Here is a 20,051-nt window from a genome sequence, read left to right as displayed (position 1 = left end):
ATACCCAGTACTTTGAGTACCAGAGCTTCAAAATTAACTCCGAGGCTCTCTCTAACTCTGGTTACAAGTTCGTTTCCGAATCGATCCTACAGAGAATTGAACCCGGGATTTCCTCATCTAGCACCCACAGTGCTAACTGCTGGGCCACTGAGGTCGTCACAGATAACAGTTGACTGATAAGTCTTTCATATCCATTTTCTTAACCGATTACAAAAAAGAAGAAAATTTTTTAGGTTTTAATTCCATAAAATTACCATTGAATTTAAGTTTTTACTTTTTTCGTAGTCTGAAACAATTAATTGCACACGAAAATATACTATTCGGATACGTACCACTCCATTATCTAATGCTTTCTGTACGATTGTTATATCTTCCTTTGGTACCCAACATTCAGCTATCAGGCATTTCTTAACTATGTCCATACTGAACATATTTAGTGTGTGATAGATAGCCTTTTCTTTTCGTACGGCCATCATCCATGTGCTGAAGTCTTTGGCAATGTTTGCTAAAACTAGACGCCTGTGGTGTTCTGTTTGTTCTAGAACCTGAAAATAAGTTAAACATTCATTATTAATACAAAGAAAAATTCCTTTGACCTAGTAGGACTCGAACCATGTGTCTGTGTCAAATCAGAGCCACCGCTCTACCAACTGAGCTACAAATCGAGTCAGTAGATCTTAAAATTTTTTCTAAGTGTTTGTTATCGTGCTACCTCTTGCATCATCATCCCACCTTTTTATCACCGTTTTCTCTGGTTCCTGGCCACTTACTTTTGAAATTTTGAATCGTTCTCCAATAACTCTTTTTCCTCGCCATTCTTACTTTGCTTTTAAAACAAACTAGCTCCCATCAAAATTCACGAGGAGAATAGACGTGTCCCTTCAATTACGTAGACCTAACCCCATCAAAATTCTCAAACCAACAACAAGTGCTTTTCTGTAGTAAATGTATATTTTAGTCTTATGTAAGTTTTATAACAATGTAACCTGTTTGTGCACATACTTCACACACATTTTTGTGGTCAAAATGTCGAACACAAAAATGTGTGTGAAGTCTCACATCAGTCTCTTCATATATGGCTTTGTATTCTAATCTTTTAATCTGGTTTTTTTAAGTATATTCCCAATCTAATCAAGACGTGGACGTCGTAGTCTGGTCTACCTCTGTCCCCATTCGTTCTTATCTTTGGGAAATTTATTCAAGAATTTAAATCAGTATAGGGACTATGCAATATATATTTTATTGAATATCATTATTTTATTAAAAACATCATGATATTTAATCAATTATATTAATTGCAATATTTGGGCGCCACCTGTGAAAAAGTTATGAAATTTTTTTCGTGGAATACCACGATATTATATTTTTTGTTATAAAAATACTCCGCATGTTATTATTACTAATTACAAAGATCGAATAAACACAAAAAAATCCTTGAACAAACTTTCATTGCACAGGTGACACCTAATAATTGCAATCAATGTAGCGACATCTGGTAGCTGTAAAGGTACCTGGCTGAGTGAATAACTTTCATAAATGTCTCACAGGTGGTGCTACGACAAAAAGCCGTTTAAACCAAATTCAAAGATCAGGGACTCGATCTTGTAGCTCAGTTGGTGAAGCAAAAAGCACTGCTGCGAGTCCAGTTGAATAGAAGGAAGCTTTCTTTGTGTTTGTTTGATATTTTTATCAATAATAATAGCGACGATTAATTTAAGATATATTACCATTTCCAAGTCTTTGATCCTGCACACGACTCCCGCCAACATTTCCTGTTGTTCTTTGTATGTGGCTGGGCAAGGATATAGTGTTGCTTTGAATCCATGACACACTTTCTTCACGCGCATTTTGATTTGTTCACCGTGGAAGAAAACCACAAATACTGTCTTTTGTAGCGGATGACCCTGAAACAATATGTTAAAACGTCCTAAGTTGACTCACCTTTTCACTTTATAACTTCTTGAAATATTTGAAAGACATATCTTTGACAGGATTAAAGGCTTCATAATCAAAAGTGCTTTATTCTGTTTAATATGGTTGTAAAAATGGATTATAAGCTGTTTACTTTTTTATAATAGTCTCGGTGTGAACTCGATAGAAGTAAAAAAAAATCGGAATGTAAGAATTAATGTAACGATTCTGTTGTGCTCACACTCCTTCAAGTGAAAACAGTAAAATAATGAATGAGTAATGAACCGGCATGACCTTTGACGCAATATGCACTCCCGCATATTGTATAGATTACCAAGGCTGTTCAAATGTTGTGTGGAAGTGCCTGAAAGTCTTAGAAACCTTGACTGTCTAGGCCTTGCTGTTTGAAGGTTGTATTTAAGCATTATACAGTGCTTCTATTTCCTCTACGTCTCTCGTCTATCATCGGATTTCCGAATGCACACGAATATTAATTTCCATGCCCATTAATTATTACATTTAAAATCTATAGTAATTTGAATTTTGATCAAACTATATTATTGTTGTTTGGTTTTGATTTCCATGTGAACTGTATAGAGCTGTAAAACTATTTCCCTATTTTTAATACCATTTACTCCTTGTTAATAAGCAAGTTAACCAAAGTATAAAGTAAATAAAGTGTGCTTCTTTTGTATAACTAAAAATTAATATTTTCCCGGTTATTAATAACTTCAATTCAGTCTGTATCTGAATGCATTTCTTTTTTCATGTTTTCAAGTTGAAAATAATAATTTTTGTCTTTCTTGAACGTATCTGCTTCTTGTAAAAAATATAAATACCTACACCCTGTAAATTATCTGTCGTGGCTGTGATTTTAGAGGCTTTCCGCCCATTGTATAATAATAATAAATAAAAAATGTAATAGCAACTCTATATACTTCCAAAGGGCAACTGCATAAAACCCAACGACAGCCGAAATACGAAGATTGCCGAGGGATATGGAGAAAATAGAAGCGCTGCACAATAATTACAATACAATACAACGATAAATTTGCCACACGGAAGCAATCATATATGTAGTTTAGTAGTTAGGTATTATCGTTTATTTGACTTAGTTTCATTTGACTCACCTCATAAGCAAACACTAATAGTTTACAAAGTCGGCAAACGGTGGTAGTAAAAATAACAATAAGGCCGTCCTGATTGATATGGCACGTATGGTTCGCCGGTTCTTGAACCTGGGTCCCTGACCCCAGTTGACTGTAACATTGTCGGGAAAATGTCTCTCCCATTTAAAAATTCAAAATTAACCTTTTAGGCCATGGGAGAGGCGAGAATCTAAAATAGATATCCATAAAAATAATGTTATGCATTCGAGCACGGTATGTAGTCTGTGCATTCGAGGGTTACTATACGCGTCTAACCTGCGTCAAAATGTATACCAAAGATGTAAAACATAGAAAAATATGAAGAGGTTTTTTAACAGACATTAACTTTATTATGACAGAAGATCTAACCACAGAATATGTATACTCCTATAAGTAGCGTGTTATGTGTTCAGAAGTATTTGGAATGAACGTATTTTCACCTTTGCACCTGGGGTGGCTTTGCTATAAAGTATTCTTTTACAAAGGCGGCGGCAAAGGAAAATCAATAACACCGGAGGTTAATGTCCGTCAAACACTTGCTAGTTTCTCGTAAGTGTACGTGATGATAGTTTATAGAACTGTTATTATTGTTGAGTTTTTAGAGTATTTATTTCCCTGTTACCGGAGTTCATAATTATATTGATAGAAGGTAAGAGAAACTCGTACAAAGGAATAAGCTATTTAAAACATTTCATAACCATACTTAAAAAAGGTATAAAGGAACTTTGGAATGTAGGGTTAGTAGTTGGATTAATACCCATGTTCCGATACAAGTCTGCTGTGTAGTAGCAAAGGGATTTAGTTAAGCTAAGGGTATAAGTTCCAATACTTTAAATTCTTGTTATCAAAATTAAAACTTATGTATTTTCTCGAAACTATAAATAAGTTTGCACAGATTTAAAAGGAGAAGGAGGTACGATACATTAGAAAAATTTACAAACTTATTTGTAAAATACAACCTCCAAGGACTATATATATATAAACAACAATTTTTTATTCATGTCTTTTAATGATTCATCAGATTGACTTTCGTTCAAAAATATAAAAATTTTAAAAAGATCTATACGGTGATAAGGGCTCGGATAAATATGCAGTATAAAGTACAAAATAAGTGATATGGGCAAAAAATCTTAAAATATGAAAAAAAGTAGATAAAAAAGCAACTGTTTTCACATAGACTACGCTTTATTATAAAAACAAAATCGACAAATTTTATTCCATTTCAATCTAATTTTCGGTACTGTTATTGTTACAATACACAATCACAACATGTCTTTTTAAATTCTCAAAATTAAAATTCTGTCTGCTTGGTCGGAACAACGCTTTGTACTGGCTGAATGACCTTTCGACGTTACAGGATGTGACTAGGACAAACTTAAATTTGCACAATTATTTATGTAGAAAACATATTAAAGAACGTCTATTATTGAAATCTAAAATATGTAATTACATATTAATCCAGGCTCTTTAAGTTATCTCTGTACGGTAGCAAAAGAAAGCACGCGGGAGGCGTAGCTAGACAAGTCACTACCTAATACAGATCCAAAAATGTCAGACAGTATAACAAAAAAGTTTGTGTTTGGCAAATTTATTATATTTTGTAGATGTTGGTAATATAGTCCTGCGAGATTGTTAGTATTTTACAAATAACCCTGTAATAGTAATTTGAGTAATGGCCATGGGATCATATAAAACGATTCCCGTGATCTTTCCTACCTGGCAGTAGGCATTAAAAGCAATAAAAATATCTTCTATTATCGGCTCACTTCTTCAAATATCCTTTCGCCACTGTTGGATACATAGACATCTAATCCGTCACTTTTTCAAAAATTGTGGTGACACGTTGTATTTACAGTACAGATTCAACACTAAATGCGGGGCGTTTACATGTCGACGCGGAAGTTGAGTTTCAAAAATATTAAGAGACCCATATACAGTCTGTGCCTTTCGAGCCTTAATGAGTCAGTTCGAAATTAACTACCACATGAACAATGATCTTTAAAATCGTTTTACGGTATAAACTCATTTTCATATTATAAATTCATTATATATAAATTCATTCCTTATTGTTTTGAATTTGATCACTTTAATTCTGAAGGTGCGTTAAATGCTTTTGTTTTAAAATCTTAGCAGTTACCACTTTTTTCCATGAGTTATACTCATTAACTGTGATTGTTCACCCGTACTTATACATGGACGATACATAGATTTAAGCTGATCATATTTGACAATAAACAAGCTTAAAAGTAGGTAAGTAAGAAATTATTAATTTTAACCTATTGGTTTCGCTTGATAAACTTTAAAATAGTTTTTTGGTAGTTTGGTTAATTTTGGAAAGATGCAATTCATACGGTGAAAAGGAGTTACGACAATGGCAACGGCTGGTATTCATCTAATGTAGGAATTGTTAACTTTGAAACTTTTGTAGCTTTGAATCTGTAACGTGCACAAGGTGGTAATACAAAGGCCCAATATAATGCTGGAGACTGTACTGTTGGTAACAAAACAGTTTAGTAACGAAATAAAACTTAGTATTACCGAATTTTATTTCTCTATATCAATAATAGGCTCAATCAAGCTTTGACTTTGACCTTTCGACAGTTCTTATCACAAGCGGCAAGTTTGAATCTTAAGTGTCAATTTTTTCCTGTTTTTGGGCTTCCCAGCTGGAGTATGGTACGACCCCTTTCTTATCGGGTGAATGATAAAATATAATGATGGTAAACATTGATAATTAAAGCGGGGCAAGTATGAGTTAACTGTATTATAATACTTACAGAATTAGGATCCTTGAAAGGTTCATCAATTTGAGCTTGTTTGAAGAAAATGTTCCCGTGGGATATCCGCCAGAGCATCTTCTCGAAAGCAGGGACCCTCGCTGTGGCGACTACGCCGGCAATGAAACCGAGATGAGCGTACACTGCGTCGTTGTTTTGCTATAAATATGAATTAAGAAATGTATTGTGACCCAATTTTGATGGTTCTTTTTTTGTTGGGAAGGGGGTACCTAAGTAATGGTCCTAAACAGCGTGTACCGCTTCTGGTACCGCTTGGAATGTTCAGTAGGATTGCAATGTAGCCAGGAGTGTAGTTCAAATTAAATTTAAAAAAATTCAAAAATTCAAATTCAAAATCGTAAAAGAAATAGTTTATAAATATTATTCCCGTTTTATTAATATTTGTGATCATTATAATGTTTATCGCACAAGAGATTTTTGATAACTGGTAAACGGTTCAAAAAATTTACGAGAAAACGTGTTCGCTGCCGCGATCGGGCAGCAAGTGACGGTGGAACAAAACAAAATCAGAATGGCGAGGCAAAGGAATTAAAGAAAGATTCAAAATTTAAAAACGAGTGGCCAGGAACCGGAGAAAAGGCGATAAAAAGGTGGAATGACGATGTAAGGTTGTTTTTCTATGAAGTACTTTTTCCAATTTTTATTGTTTTTTGTTATCTTTCTAGTAAACTAAACTTGTTTGTAGAGGTTGTGTGGCACAAACATTTTTTTAAACAGTAAAGATTAGTTATTTCGTTAATTAATACAGGTTACTTAGGATTTTGATAATTTTTCTTAAAGAGTCGAACAGTAACAGGAGAGTGGAACAATCTTATAAAGCGTAACTAAATAGACAAAGAGCTACTTACTTACTTAAAAGGGTGCATGTAACACCCTTTTAGATAATAAAGACTAAGACAAAAATTTTACCTACATACGGGTTTATTCCTTATTTAAATTAGAGGTATCTAAAGTTTCGTTTAGCCAGAGATAAACATTTACAAATGGAGGCTTTAAAAATGCAATAGGCATTTGAGATTTCTAGTTTATAAATAACATTCTAAGCAAACACTTACACGCACTTCATGCCCTTATATTGGTGAAGGCAGAAATTATAACTTTACCTTGCTACGATTCAGACACACTTCTTTCATATAACTTTCATTATTATATCGAGCGACTAAGTACGAATACGGGTTGGCACGTATGAGTTTTTCGGAATTTTAACGCGAAATTTAATTTGAAATTTACTTCGAGGTTTTCGGTGATGAAAAACATCGTGAGGAAACCTTCACGCATCTGCAAATTTATGATGTTTGTGTGTGAAGTTCCCAATCACCATTGGGCCGCGCAGCGCAGTAGTGGGATAATATAGGCTAACTATTATTATTATATTATATATAATTAAAGGTTTGGAATTACAACGTTATTTTTAACTTTGTTTCATATTTAGCTTAACTTGCAATTAATTATTAAATTATGTTTCAGGTTTATAAATAAAGTGTAGTTTATTTTAAACTATAACTTAAATCTGCCGTCCACTGACAAACGTGGCTAAATGACAAATGGTCAAATGTCCATTTTAAATAGAAAAAGTTAGAGCACAAAATTCTCTTTTAAAACATTAAAAATTAGTTAACGTGTTCGACTTATCGAAACTTGCACTAACGATGCATAGCTGAAATATCATTAGACAATTTCAATATTTTTACTTATTAGTCGCGTTTTAGTTGCGGATGGCGGAAATGCTTCAAAGACTTGGCTAACCGTATGTTTTGCAGAATCCCGCATTCTTTTGTTTTGCAGTCTTTGTTTTGCAGAATGCGTTTTACCAACTACATTTTTGCAATTGGTTGAGCGAGCTTTTAAACTCTATCGACTTTTTAACCGACTTCAAAACAAGGAGGAGGTATCAATTCGACTGTATTTTCTTCTTTTTTTATGTATGTATGTATGTATGTTACGCGTAACTCTTTTTTATCTTTGACATTTGTGAATCGATTTTGAAGATTATTATTTTGTTGGAAAGAGGGTGCCTCAGTAGCAGTCCCATTTAAATTTGAAGAAAATATTCCACCTCTAAGGGTGGCAAATTAGAAGATTAATCCGGATTCGCGCACGTTCAAATAAACCTTGGCAAATAGATGCAATTCCACGAACTTTGGAGGTCGGTTTTTTTAGCACTCTGTACTGAGATTATTGACACGACTGTTTAGGTATTGTCAGTAGAAGACATTTTACCTTGGCAAGAATTAAAATATAATTCTACCGGATGTCTAAACTGCCTTTAACTTTAACTGTTTGGGAAACCGTGTGTTTTAAGGACTCGTGACACGTTAAAGGTAGTTTAGGCATCATGTACAACTTCTCATTATTTTTTTACTAGTATCTAACCTGTACTGAAGCAGAGATTTTCCTGTGCGCTCCATGGTCCTGGAAGAAGGTCTGTGTTTTTTCTATTAGCAGCTTCAGCTCGTTTAAGGCCAGGTAGTCAGATTTAAGGTTCCGTGCGTTGCGTGTGATCTCTTGAATCTCCGATTCTATGTAATCAATTCTTTCCTGGAATTGCAAAGCATGTTTTTGTTACTGCCCCGACATAAATATAGGTAAAAGGCAATATAAAAGCATGGAATAAAATTTGTAGAGTTTATCATTTGTCTGGTAAACCTATGTTAGACTATTTATAGTTAATCGATGACTTTTTTGCCACCACAAAATTAGCCGGTAATGGCAGACGCCACTAAGAAGTTACGTTTGACACTACCGGTGCCAAGCGCAATACAATTTGGTTACGTCTGCCCCGGGACAGTGGCAGATGTAACCAAAATACTTCATTCTGCCATCTCCACGTTTGATCCGCCACGCGCAAGTAATTGTGTATAATTACTGCTGTTGCTAACCCAAATTAAATGTTGGACTGAAAAATAATTTATGTGTCGTTTTTCATAGCTGTTTATCATAACATTGGACGAGTACCAGATTGTGCAAAATTTGGAAAAAAAAGCTAAATAATTTTAAAATCTTAGTAAGTCTTTATAATAGTTGTCTAACTTGAGTTCTGCGTTAATTTTTAGACTTAGTAACAAGTAAAAAAAGCATTTTGGCTGTTATTTTTTGAATAAAACCATTTTTTTTTTAATAATTAATTACACAAGTACCAATATTTGAAAACCAGAGACTTTAAATAAGAAGAAATAAATTAAAACAATCATGATATTTATCACGTTATTTATCTTGACAACCTTTTTTTTTTTTTTTTTTGACAACCTGACTTAACAATGATAATTTTTGTGTTGTTATATCAAAATTAGAGTAATTATTAAGTAACTACTTAACTAGTGTCAGATCGTGTATACAACTTAGTAATAAAAAGGTACCGGATAGAAAATAAGCCGGCTTATAAATTTTTCATTTCTGGGTGAGATTGAGCAGATGAGATTATAAGTTCTGAACCAGAGTGTCTTTCCAATTTCTTTAATTGTATAGCCTGCTTTGTTTATCTTCAGTACGCTATAGTTCATTAATTAACTTACCTCTAATATATTAATCTCTCGAGGGGTGAGACTGTGTGGCGCTGACTTTGCAGGAGGAGGAGGCTCCGGAAGTTCTCCCCCCACCCAGCGCAGCTTGCGCTCCATCTCGCTGCATCTTCGTACTTCAGTTACGTATCGTCTTTGAAAGTCATTTACGTGGGGATTTAGCTGTGGAAAAAGAGTGTTTATATATCATCTACTTCAGTACATTATAAAAAAGAAACAAGATGCCTAGACGAGAAGGATGAGCTGGTGGTGAGATTTCTTAGGAGAAACGCCTATCTATGACAATTACAGTGCCACTCAGAGCTTTAAATCGCAAAGATCTTAGGGGCAGTCAAGATAGGTTATTTATACTCAATATTTTTGTAGATAACTTTTTGCACAATTACTTATGTCGTTGATCAATTTTAGCTTTACGTTTATCTACCTATCATAATCGCATTTGATGGAAATTGAAGATGTCCAAACGGACACGGTCGCGTTAGTCTAGGAATACCCGTTCACTTCACAAAAAGTACAGACCGTATCGGGTGGTAAAATGTATTTATACTACGTTGGTTTTAATTTTATTTTACTTTATTTATTTATTTTTGGAAGATTTACAGCAAATATATTTTTTAAATAAGTATATTTTAAGTAACAAGTGAAAGTGCTAATCATAAATCTCAACTAATGAAAATATTAGTGAAATTAATGTAATTAATCCATAACAATAATATCTCCTTCGATATAATTATATAACAAAAATGAATCGAGCATGATAAAATTCATTGTAAGCACTAATATATCGCATTTGATAAGTGTGGCAATAAAGCATAATTTACACTTGCCGCACCTTCCGGCCAAAAATAACACCAATTGCCGGCGTCGTAACATCGCCTCCTTCTGTTTTATGAATCGCTCATTTTTATCGATTTATCTTTGACATAATGCTTCTACGCACTTAGTTATAGATAAATAGTAGTAGTAGGTGTAAATCGTTTTAGTAACGTTTCATTTCGTAACCTCGTAAGACCCTGCAAACTATAATGGGAAAAACGCTAAACGCCCAATATTAAAACAACCCAAGTATAATTACATGCTTCAACCCCAATCAAGTCCTCAGTTTCTTTTTATTAAAAACGTATTTTTCTGAAAGCCCAATGGCCATAAGGCCATTAATAATCATCATCACTTAGCTTTTGAATTTGGCCCCATAGGCTTAACTAATTTTGCAATAAGAGTGCATTATTAGAAGAATTACGTCAAACCGCGAGTGTTAACCGTTTGTTCACACTTATTAAAAAACAGTCACCAGCCCAATGTATACCAATAAGAGTAAAAGAAATAAAAAGTACGAAACCTAAAAGTATTGCCGTAAGACACCAAGAATGAGCTACTTTGTTGCAAAACGCCTTTGTGTTAGAAAATAATAGTATTATTAAAAGGTCAATTAGGTTTTTTTTTATATAATACTAAGTGAGTCGACGAACAAGTCGTGCGCCTGCTGGTAAGCGATACGTCTATCCATAACAGTTGCAGTGCCACTCAGAGCCTTAAATCGCAAAGATCTTAGGGGTACTGTCACTATGCCCAACACCCTGGGACATAAGTTGACAAGTCCCATGTGCCTGTAACTATCGATCACCAACACCCTTACTCTTCCAAATCGGAACGCAGTGCTCACATTACTGTTTGGCGGTAGAAATAGGTAAGGTGGCAGTACTTCCCTGGACGAACACTTTCACAAGGAGCTCTACTGCTACTGAAAAGTATATTTAACTTCTGCTCCTAGATGGCGTTACAGCTAAAAAAGAAAGTCGTTGAAAAACCAAATACAAAGACACGACAAACAAGCACATAGAAAAATTCGTGAGGTCCGCTGGTTCGTTCCGTGGCTTAGTTGGTACAGAGTCTGCCACGGTATGCTTGAAGACGTCCAATCGAGTCCGGCCGGATCGAGGGAATTTTTTCCGAGTGTTCGATCTTTGTATTAATAATTGTAACAAACTAGTGGAGTAGTTTCACATAAAAAATAATTAAGTATCAATTCAATAAAAATGTACATTTAACTTCCTAGGGCCCAGCAACATTCAACAAGAAAAGAGCTAAACGGCCACTGTACATTAAAATGTACTAAATATAAATATTTCATTACTTTTGTATGGAAAATGTGTTTTTATAGATACGCTACGGTCATAAATAGAATATATTTCGCTAAAATTTTCACACTGCACAATTTTCATAATGCACACTGACTGTTTAGGTGATCATAGGAATAATACTCATATTACCTGGGTTTTTATTACTTCACTTAATATTCGACGTTTATATGGCAATCGTCACAGTGCCTCTTGCGATCACATGTCATGACGAAGAAAAGTTTTATATACAAGCGTTTTATGGCGTCGCGAACCACAATTGACCCTAAACTCATGGTAGAAGGACGTTATATCAAAGAATTAGGAAACCAAGACGGTAACATTTCTGGCAAACAAAAAAAAAATCAAAACTCGATTATTAGGTAGCGATATACATTTAAAGACTTATCGAGTTCCTAGGGAATTGCGATTGTTATTTATTGCTCTAGCTCGGATGGGCAGCGTTCGGGAAACTACAAAAAATCTTTGCGTCCAAATTACCTCAATGTCTCAAGACGAAAGTCTTTGACCAGTGTGTGTTACCAGTGATCACATATGGATCAGAAACGTGGTCCATCACTATGGGCCTCATAAGAAGGCTCAAGGTCATTCAGCTGGTAATGGAGAGAGCGATGCTCGGTATTTCCCTACGTGATTGAATCAGAAATGAGGAAATCCGTAGGAGAACTAAGGTAACCGACATAGCTCGAAGAATTGCTCAGCTGAAGTGGCAGTGGGCGGGGCACATACTCGTAGCTAGGAAAACCGATGACCGTTGGGGCGGAAAAGTTCTAAAATGGCGACCGCGCACAGGACGACGCTCAGTACCCACTGAGCACACGCTCAGTACACGCTCAGTGGGTAGGCCCCCCACCAGGTGGACCGACGATCTGGTGGAGGTCGCGGAAAGCCGATGGATGCGGGCAGCGCAGGACCGATCGTCGTGGAGATCGTTGGGAGAGGCCTATGCCCAGCAGTGGGCGTCGTATGACTGAATGATGATGATGATGATTTATTGCTCAATACTTTATAATTTGTAAAAATGTTTTAGAGGATGGATAAATAAAAAAAACCTATAATTTAACGACAATATAAAGTAGTTAAAAAAACTACTTACAAAAATATTGACTGATACTTGATATTAAACAACTGGTGTAAACCTATACACCTTATACATATAGAAAATGAAATAAATATATGCGATTTAGATCCGACAAAATAGTTTCATTTCCTACATTTAAAGACGTGTTCTTTAATTTTAACTCAGCCCGTAAATTATGAGTCTGACGCAATACGAAACGCGCATCGCATGTAATTGTCACAATTTGTGTAGGCGAAACCGTTTTGTTGAGTAGGTATTGTTTTATGTCCATCTATGAAGAGAGTACTCAACACTGAGCTAAGCTTCTCTTTCGCTATAAATGAGTTATGTTCAAGGTTTAGTATGAGCTGTACAATCAGGACAATTTTACGTCCTAATACAGTCTGATAGCGGATTTAGGATTTTTCTGATAGCATTTTACTGTGCTCCTTTACTTTGCGCATCAGAATACGTATGGTAAGTTGATGAGATAGGGACGGAGAGTTTCGGGCTTTCTAGTAGTATGAAGAAACGGTGAGGGTGAATCAACTTCACTTCGTAACCAACTTCATGCAGTCGATCTCGGCTGCATGAAGTCGGTTTCTAGAAGATAGATGAGAGCAAGGAGCGGGACATAGGCTAATTTTTGTCACAAGTGGGCGATGAATGTTTGAATGGAGAACATTAAAAAACTACGAAAATTTGTATAGTATGGGTATAATTATGACAGTGAATTTTAGAACATGACATAGTGTATTAGCATGTAATACCACAGCTTACTTAATAGTAATACTACCATATTGACGGTTGGAGGGAAAAAGAGGCTCAACGCGACTTTTGAAATTGTTCAGTCGACTACATTTGCAAACTTTAATAACAAACATTAAAAATCGCGTGTTAAACATTTGTCAAGTTTTATTAAAAACGGTTAACAGAAAGTGGGTGAAATCTAATAAACTGGATTCTTCCCCTAATTTAATAAAATCCCCTTAGAGGTGGGTGAGGTGAGGTATTAAATTTGCAGAATATTTTCTGCAAATTTAAATGGGACCACTACTGAGGTACCGCCTTTTCAACAAAAAAGAATCATCGAAAACGGTTCACATATGTCGGAGTAATCGCTTAATATATAGACACGTACATACATAAAACACAGGTCACTTGAGAGCACGTTTTTTTTTGAAGTCGATTCAAAATATACTCAAATCTTAGCTACTTACAAAATAGCACTAGACTTATCTACCCTTCTCTCTATCATGTGCAATTTTCATCCAGTCAGTGGACAAGAGAGGCCTATAAAGACAGACAGGAAATACAGGATTACTCAAAGCGTAAGACGATTTTAAAAGTCTTCATTGTAGGTTAGAGATCACATGATACGACCTGTGGCCTTAGAGCAATAAATTCATTAAAGTACATGAAACACTCACGCCTTGAGCGCATGCGCTAGATGGCAAAATAGTATCGTACGGATGAGAGGGGCTGCCTGCCATTGTCGTTTCAATTAAAAACAATATTATTCACAATGAAACTAAATTGACCAGTTTAATAGACTTTTGTACCTGACGTCATCTCTGTTGTAAATTTGTACTATTGTATATATAAGTTCGGTTGTTAGGAAAAAATGTTACATAAAGTCAGCTAAATTTGTTTATTTCGTCACCTTCATTTATACAAACTTTTAAGTAGACATAAAAAACGGAATTACTAGAAATAAATAATAATATGAAATCTATGATTATAAGTTTATTTTATAACCAAACAAGGATCTTCAATTATTTTTTGTGAAATTACTCCACTAGTTTGTTATAATTATTAATGCAAAGATCGTACACTTAGAAAAAAATCCTAAGATCCGGCCGGATTCGAACCGAAGTCTTCTAGCAAACCGTGCCGGACGCTAGGCCAACTAAGCCACGGAACGAACCAGCGGACCTCATGAACTTTCCTATGTGCTTGTTGTCGGATCTTTGTAATTAGTTTTTCAACGACTTTCTAGCCGTAGCGCCACCTATGAGAAATCTATGAAAGTATTTCGTCAATACAGATTTATAAATTTATAAATCTGTATTGACGAAATACTTTCAATACTTTCAAACTTTTAAAATCAAATCTTAATACATAATTATGTGTTAAGATTTGATTTTAAAAAGTAAAAAAGAGATTTCGTCCAAAAACGGAGTTATGAGCTTTCTTTTAAAAATAGCTGACAGAAATATCGATTTTGTAGAACTCGTGCAAAAACGGATGTCATTATCCTTAACACAGTGAATTACCTATAAGTTATAATTTTATACTGCAAGTAGTGCAGCGCCCCTAGCGGTGTCCTTGTGAACTAATATTTATAAGTTAATGCCTATATCATGTATCTGATGTCATGGTGGTGAATAAAGCTTTTATCTATCTATCTATCTATCTATCTATTTTCCGTAGAATAAAATTTAACGTAGTCACTGGCGGCTTTGAAGACGAAAAATATGCAAAACCGAATGATATGCAAAAATAGCAATAGAGTTAAATAGGAATAACAAATCGCATAAAGGACGACGACACTGTACGTAAGGTGCACGATATTTTTTTTATAAGCCGTAACTAGCGAAAAATATTTTCGGACCTTATTTTATGACCCGTATAATTAGAAATGAAACTATTTTTTATTGAATTGTTATTTAATTATTTTTATGTGAAATTACTCCGTTAGTTTGTTATATTTATTAATACACAGATCGAATATTCAGAAAAAATTTGTTAGTTGCGGTCGGATTCGAACCGACGCCTTCTAGCATACCATGCCAGACGCTGTACCAACTAAGAATTTTCTGAGTGTTCGATCTTTGTATTAATAATTATAACAAAGTAGTGGAGTAATTTCACACAAAAAGTAATTGAATATCAAATTCAATAAAAAAATTAAATACAATGAATAGCGACATCTCTAGCCAGGTCTGGTAGCTGTAAAGGTATCTAACTGGGTGACGAAATACTTAAGATTAAGATATATGACGCTACGGCTAAAAAGTCGTTGAAAAAACCAAATACAAAGACACACCAACAAACACACACACAGAAAAATTCGTGAGATCCACTGGTTCGTTCCGTTGCTTAGTTGGTATAGCATCTGGCACGGTATGCTAAAAGACGTTGGTTCGAATGCGGCCGGATAGAAGAAATTTGTTTCTGAGTGTTCAATCTTTGTATTAATAATTATAAGAAACTAGTTTTTTTTGGGATATAAATGGTGCGTATTTGTTTTTTCACACAAACCAACGTTTCAGACCCTTTCCCATAGGCACAGTTGACACGGCACATAGGCACGGCATCTTTTCAATATGTAACAATCGCAAAAAACTAAGAACTCGATATATTGTCCTGTAAAATTTGAAAATAGCTTATTAAAATAATTAATACAAAAATCGGACACGAAGAAAATTCCTTCGGTCTGTTAGGAATTGAAGAAATTTTTCTTTGTGTTCGAGTAATAATAAACTAGTGGATCAATTAAACAAAAAATAAATAAATCAACAACAAATCATGGTGCAATAGTAAAACATTATAATATTCATTACAAACATTATTATAATTTTAAACTGTTGCTAACATTTCTGTGAGCAGCCAGATTAAGTGTATTTGTTACACGTATGTATTCGAGCCGACGTGGTCAAGGCAATTTTAACAAAGGCTGGACTTCCAGAAGCTATAAAATTTATTGCTTAATAGACTAAATAGCTTTGTTACATTCCAAATAATTAAAAACATGGGTCTATAACATACTAAATTACAGCGAAGCAGGGCGCTATTTCAATAACGGCTAGCATTTTATTATTTTGTCTTCTCTACGTCCCTGAGCCGGTACTTACTATACTAAAATTTGAAACTCTAGATTTTTGTTCGACGGCCTCGGAGATCCAACGAATTGCACTGTAGGCTCTGGATTAGACGGTCTCAGGTTCAATTCCCGGTAGGATCAATATGAAGAAATAACATTTTTGCCTCGGAGTGATTTCCGATATTCCAGTATTTAAAGTACAACGAATTCCTTAGTTTGAGGTCAGGTAATATGTGTGGTTGTCTTATACGTTGTTATTATTATTATGAGGAACTCTTTGGTACAATTTAAAGGTTAATGAGGGGGATAATATGGATTGTACTAGCAACACACTTTTTCATTAATTTCTCACAGGTGTCGTTACGGCAAAAAATCCGTTAAAATCAGAAACAAAGATCTGTTAACTTGTGTTAGAAAAATTCGGTAGGTCTGCTGACTCGATCTGTATGTTGCTCAGTTAGTAGAGCGGTCGCCCTGGTATGGCGCAGATATAGGTTCGATCTTTGTATTAATAATTATAACAAACTAGTGAAGTAATTTCACAAATAATATTTTTGTTAATTTTGTATGACAAAATAATTTATGAAATTTGACGGACTTCTGCTGTCCCGATTTTTTCGTTCCATACAATGAAATGATCCCTTCGTGAAACTGAGTCGATCAGGACTAAAAAAAATTTTATACATTTTATTAATTTTTATGGACAACTCACGCTTGACCAAAAAATTTACTATGCCAAAATTGCTTTCACAAAAAACTTAATAGCTCCATCGACAGTTTGCTTGTATCTACTACGGTTTCGGATTTCACCATACAGTCCCATTTACAAAAAACACTCTGTATATAGATATATTTTTAAGCCGTAGAAAAGAGTACATAACTACGTTAAAACGAATGAGATGGACTGTTTCCGTGCCACCGAGCGACGAATGCGAGTCACAATGTCAGACCTTTATACAACAGTATACATATAGGCAGCAGCCTTTATAGGCTGCGAAAATACTCGTATACAAGCAAACAAAATGAATTCTTCTCATGGCCGATGGAACTTTATATTTTGGCATGTAAAATTAATCAAATCGAATCAGAAGTGAAATTCACGAATCATTTGATGTACTGTATAGGCAGTGTTCTTACTGGGTAGGTAGTGTGTAATATAATACTTATTATATATTCGCTGCTGCCCGCGACTTCGCCTACGTAGATAAGTACCTACTTTGAGTATACTACCATGAGATTACTGTAACAGTTGAAGAAACAACATTTTGTATACAAATATTTTAACCGGTCGCTACCGACAGAACCGAGAACTGTCATTGTAATCTCATGGTAGAGGCACTGTATTATACTATTTCTCATAGTTTTACTGTCAATAGACGCAAGCTACAATACTTTGGTCATGTAATGCGTAATGAAAAATACGACCTGCTTACTAATTATGCAAGGAAAAGGGATCCAGGGAAAATGACCACCTGGAAGAAGGGAAAAAAATTTCCGGACATGGTTCAACCTGAGCACAAACCTCTTGTTCCGTGCAGCTATGTCTAAAATATAGATGACCCTAATGATAGCCGACCTCCGGTCAAAAAAAATTGCAAAGGATCTAGTTATCTAAACTACGTTTAAACGGCCTCTGTGGCCGAACGGTTACCACACTGGCCTGCCACTCGGGGGTCCCGGGTTCGATTCCCGAGTCGAGAGAAATATTTGCATGGCCTACATTAATTTCTGTTTGGGTGGAATTTGTGGTTGTCTATGTGTGTGTCCATGGCACCCGCGATACAGGGTTTCCCTAGTGCGAGTTTACGAGTGTGTCCATTATTATTATTATTGTCCAATCTTTCGTTTAAGGTAGTTAATTTTTACCAATTTAATCCGTTTCACAAATTGGTCTTTACGGGAGTCGTACCCGGGACCTCCTCATCGTCCGCACTAATCGCAAGGTCATCGAGGTCGACAATCATCATTGGGTCTACAACAATTCAAGCATTTGACGCCACTGACGTTTGAGTATTATTTTAATCATGATGTAAGTAAAATGAAATACTTGTTTTGTTCTGTAATGAAACTTAAATTCACCATCATCAACCCATTTATACGTCCCACTGCTGGGCACGGGTTTCCCCTCACACGAGGGTTTAGGCCATGGTCCGCCACGAAGGCCCAATGTGCGTTGGGGACATCACACGTTTTCCGAGGGTTGCCAACCTTCTTCGACCTGCAGGTTTCGTCACGATGTTTTCCTTCTCCGAAAAGTTCATAGTGAATTTCATACGAAATTTCGCAAAAATTCCGAGAAACTCAGAGGTACGAGCCCGGATTCGACCCCACGGCCTCTGTTTGAGAGGCGGTAGGTTAAACCTTTAATTAGGCTACCACCGCTTTTTTTAAAGTAACTAATGAACATAAAGATTATTTTTTTTCTAGATCAGGTACGTTATATTATGTAATACAACCAAATAAATCAATCTGGTAAAATGGATAGCAATCAAAGTAAAGAGTTCATGTTTACGGTAATACAACGCTTTTATAATATTAGTTTGTAAGAAGGCCGGGCATGCTTATAAGGGTATAAATGATAACCATTTACTTATAAAAGCATACACAAATGATAGATTAACATACTCGTATGTCCTGGTATTTACTTGGTTAGTAATATTATAAAAATAAATGGTGACAGGTGTGATTATCAGCTAAAAATAGTAAGTGTCAGGGGGCCTACTTATGACCTTATAAGCAACGAGCCAAGTTCCATGCAATTCACTTGGCGTGGTAAAACTGAATTGCTTAAATTCGTATCATGACCTACACAAAGTTGAACGGGAATGGCATGGCAGGATGATGAGTTTTACTTTTAAAACGTTAATTATTGTCTCTGCCTGGAAAGCTGACACCTAACAAGAGCGAGATGGAGCTACATACTAAATCATATGAAAGAAATAGACAGATGTACTATCCTGGGAGCGTTCAAGCACTATTAACCGATTGTGTTCAAAATGTGCGTAATTATATTTTTTTATAAATTTTATTATTGATTATAATTATTACGTTGTTTTGTAATATCGGCAATGTTTCAATCATACTTTACAATACATCGTACGACACAATTACATGTCATGTCTAATCATTATCATTGAAATTAAAAAGTGAGTTTGTAATTTGATAACATAATTGGAACGTATCTTGTATATTTTCATTTTCATTGATTGCATTAAAGGGATTCGCTCTGGACTTTTGGAGGGAAAAGTTTCGTTTTTATTTTGAATGAATGAATGAATGAATGAATGAATGAATGAAATATTCTTTATTGCACATAAAAATTACAATTAAAATCCAGTACAATAGCTTAAGTATAACAGTAGTGGTAATTCAATGTGCAACAGGCGGCCTTATTGCTATGTAGCAATTTCTTCCAGGCAACCTTAGGATAGACATTTCGGATATGGAAAAGAGGTGCAACCAAAGAATATCATCATAAGTGTACTACATAATAAGTAATAATAATAAAAAAATATATATACATATCCATAGATAGATATACATATACATACAAATAACAATAATATTATTAATACGTACATAACAATAAATACATAATAATATTAAATGCTTATATACTTTTAAAGGAAAAAGAAAAATGAAGTATAAATGC

At 34.9% G+C, this 20,051-nt stretch overlaps 1 protein-coding gene across 1 annotated transcript in view; it reads right to left on the bottom strand.

Moving 5' to 3' along the window:
• LOC113232108 (V-type proton ATPase 116 kDa subunit a-like) overlaps positions 1–20,051 on the bottom strand; it is a 45,648-nt gene that overhangs the window by 5,933 nt on the left and 19,664 nt on the right. The window contains exons 3-7 of the mRNA XM_026466745.1: positions 9,370–9,537; positions 8,231–8,395; positions 5,837–5,995; positions 1,728–1,904; positions 333–545 (exon numbers count right to left, since the gene is read on the bottom strand). Coding sequence (XP_026322530.1) covers positions 333–545; positions 1,728–1,904; positions 5,837–5,995; positions 8,231–8,395; positions 9,370–9,537 — 882 coding nt within the window. The remainder of the gene's footprint in view (positions 1–332; positions 546–1,727; positions 1,905–5,836; positions 5,996–8,230; positions 8,396–9,369; positions 9,538–20,051) is intronic.

The sequence above is a fragment of the Hyposmocoma kahamanoa genome, unplaced genomic scaffold (assembly GCF_003589595.1).
Source record: "Hyposmocoma kahamanoa isolate Upper Pololo Valley unplaced genomic scaffold, ASM358959v1 66, whole genome shotgun sequence".
Lineage (NCBI taxonomy): Eukaryota > Metazoa > Arthropoda > Insecta > Lepidoptera > Cosmopterigidae > Hyposmocoma > Hyposmocoma kahamanoa.
Note: the sequence above shows the minus strand (reverse complement) of the source record. Positions and strands in the feature narration are given on the sequence as shown.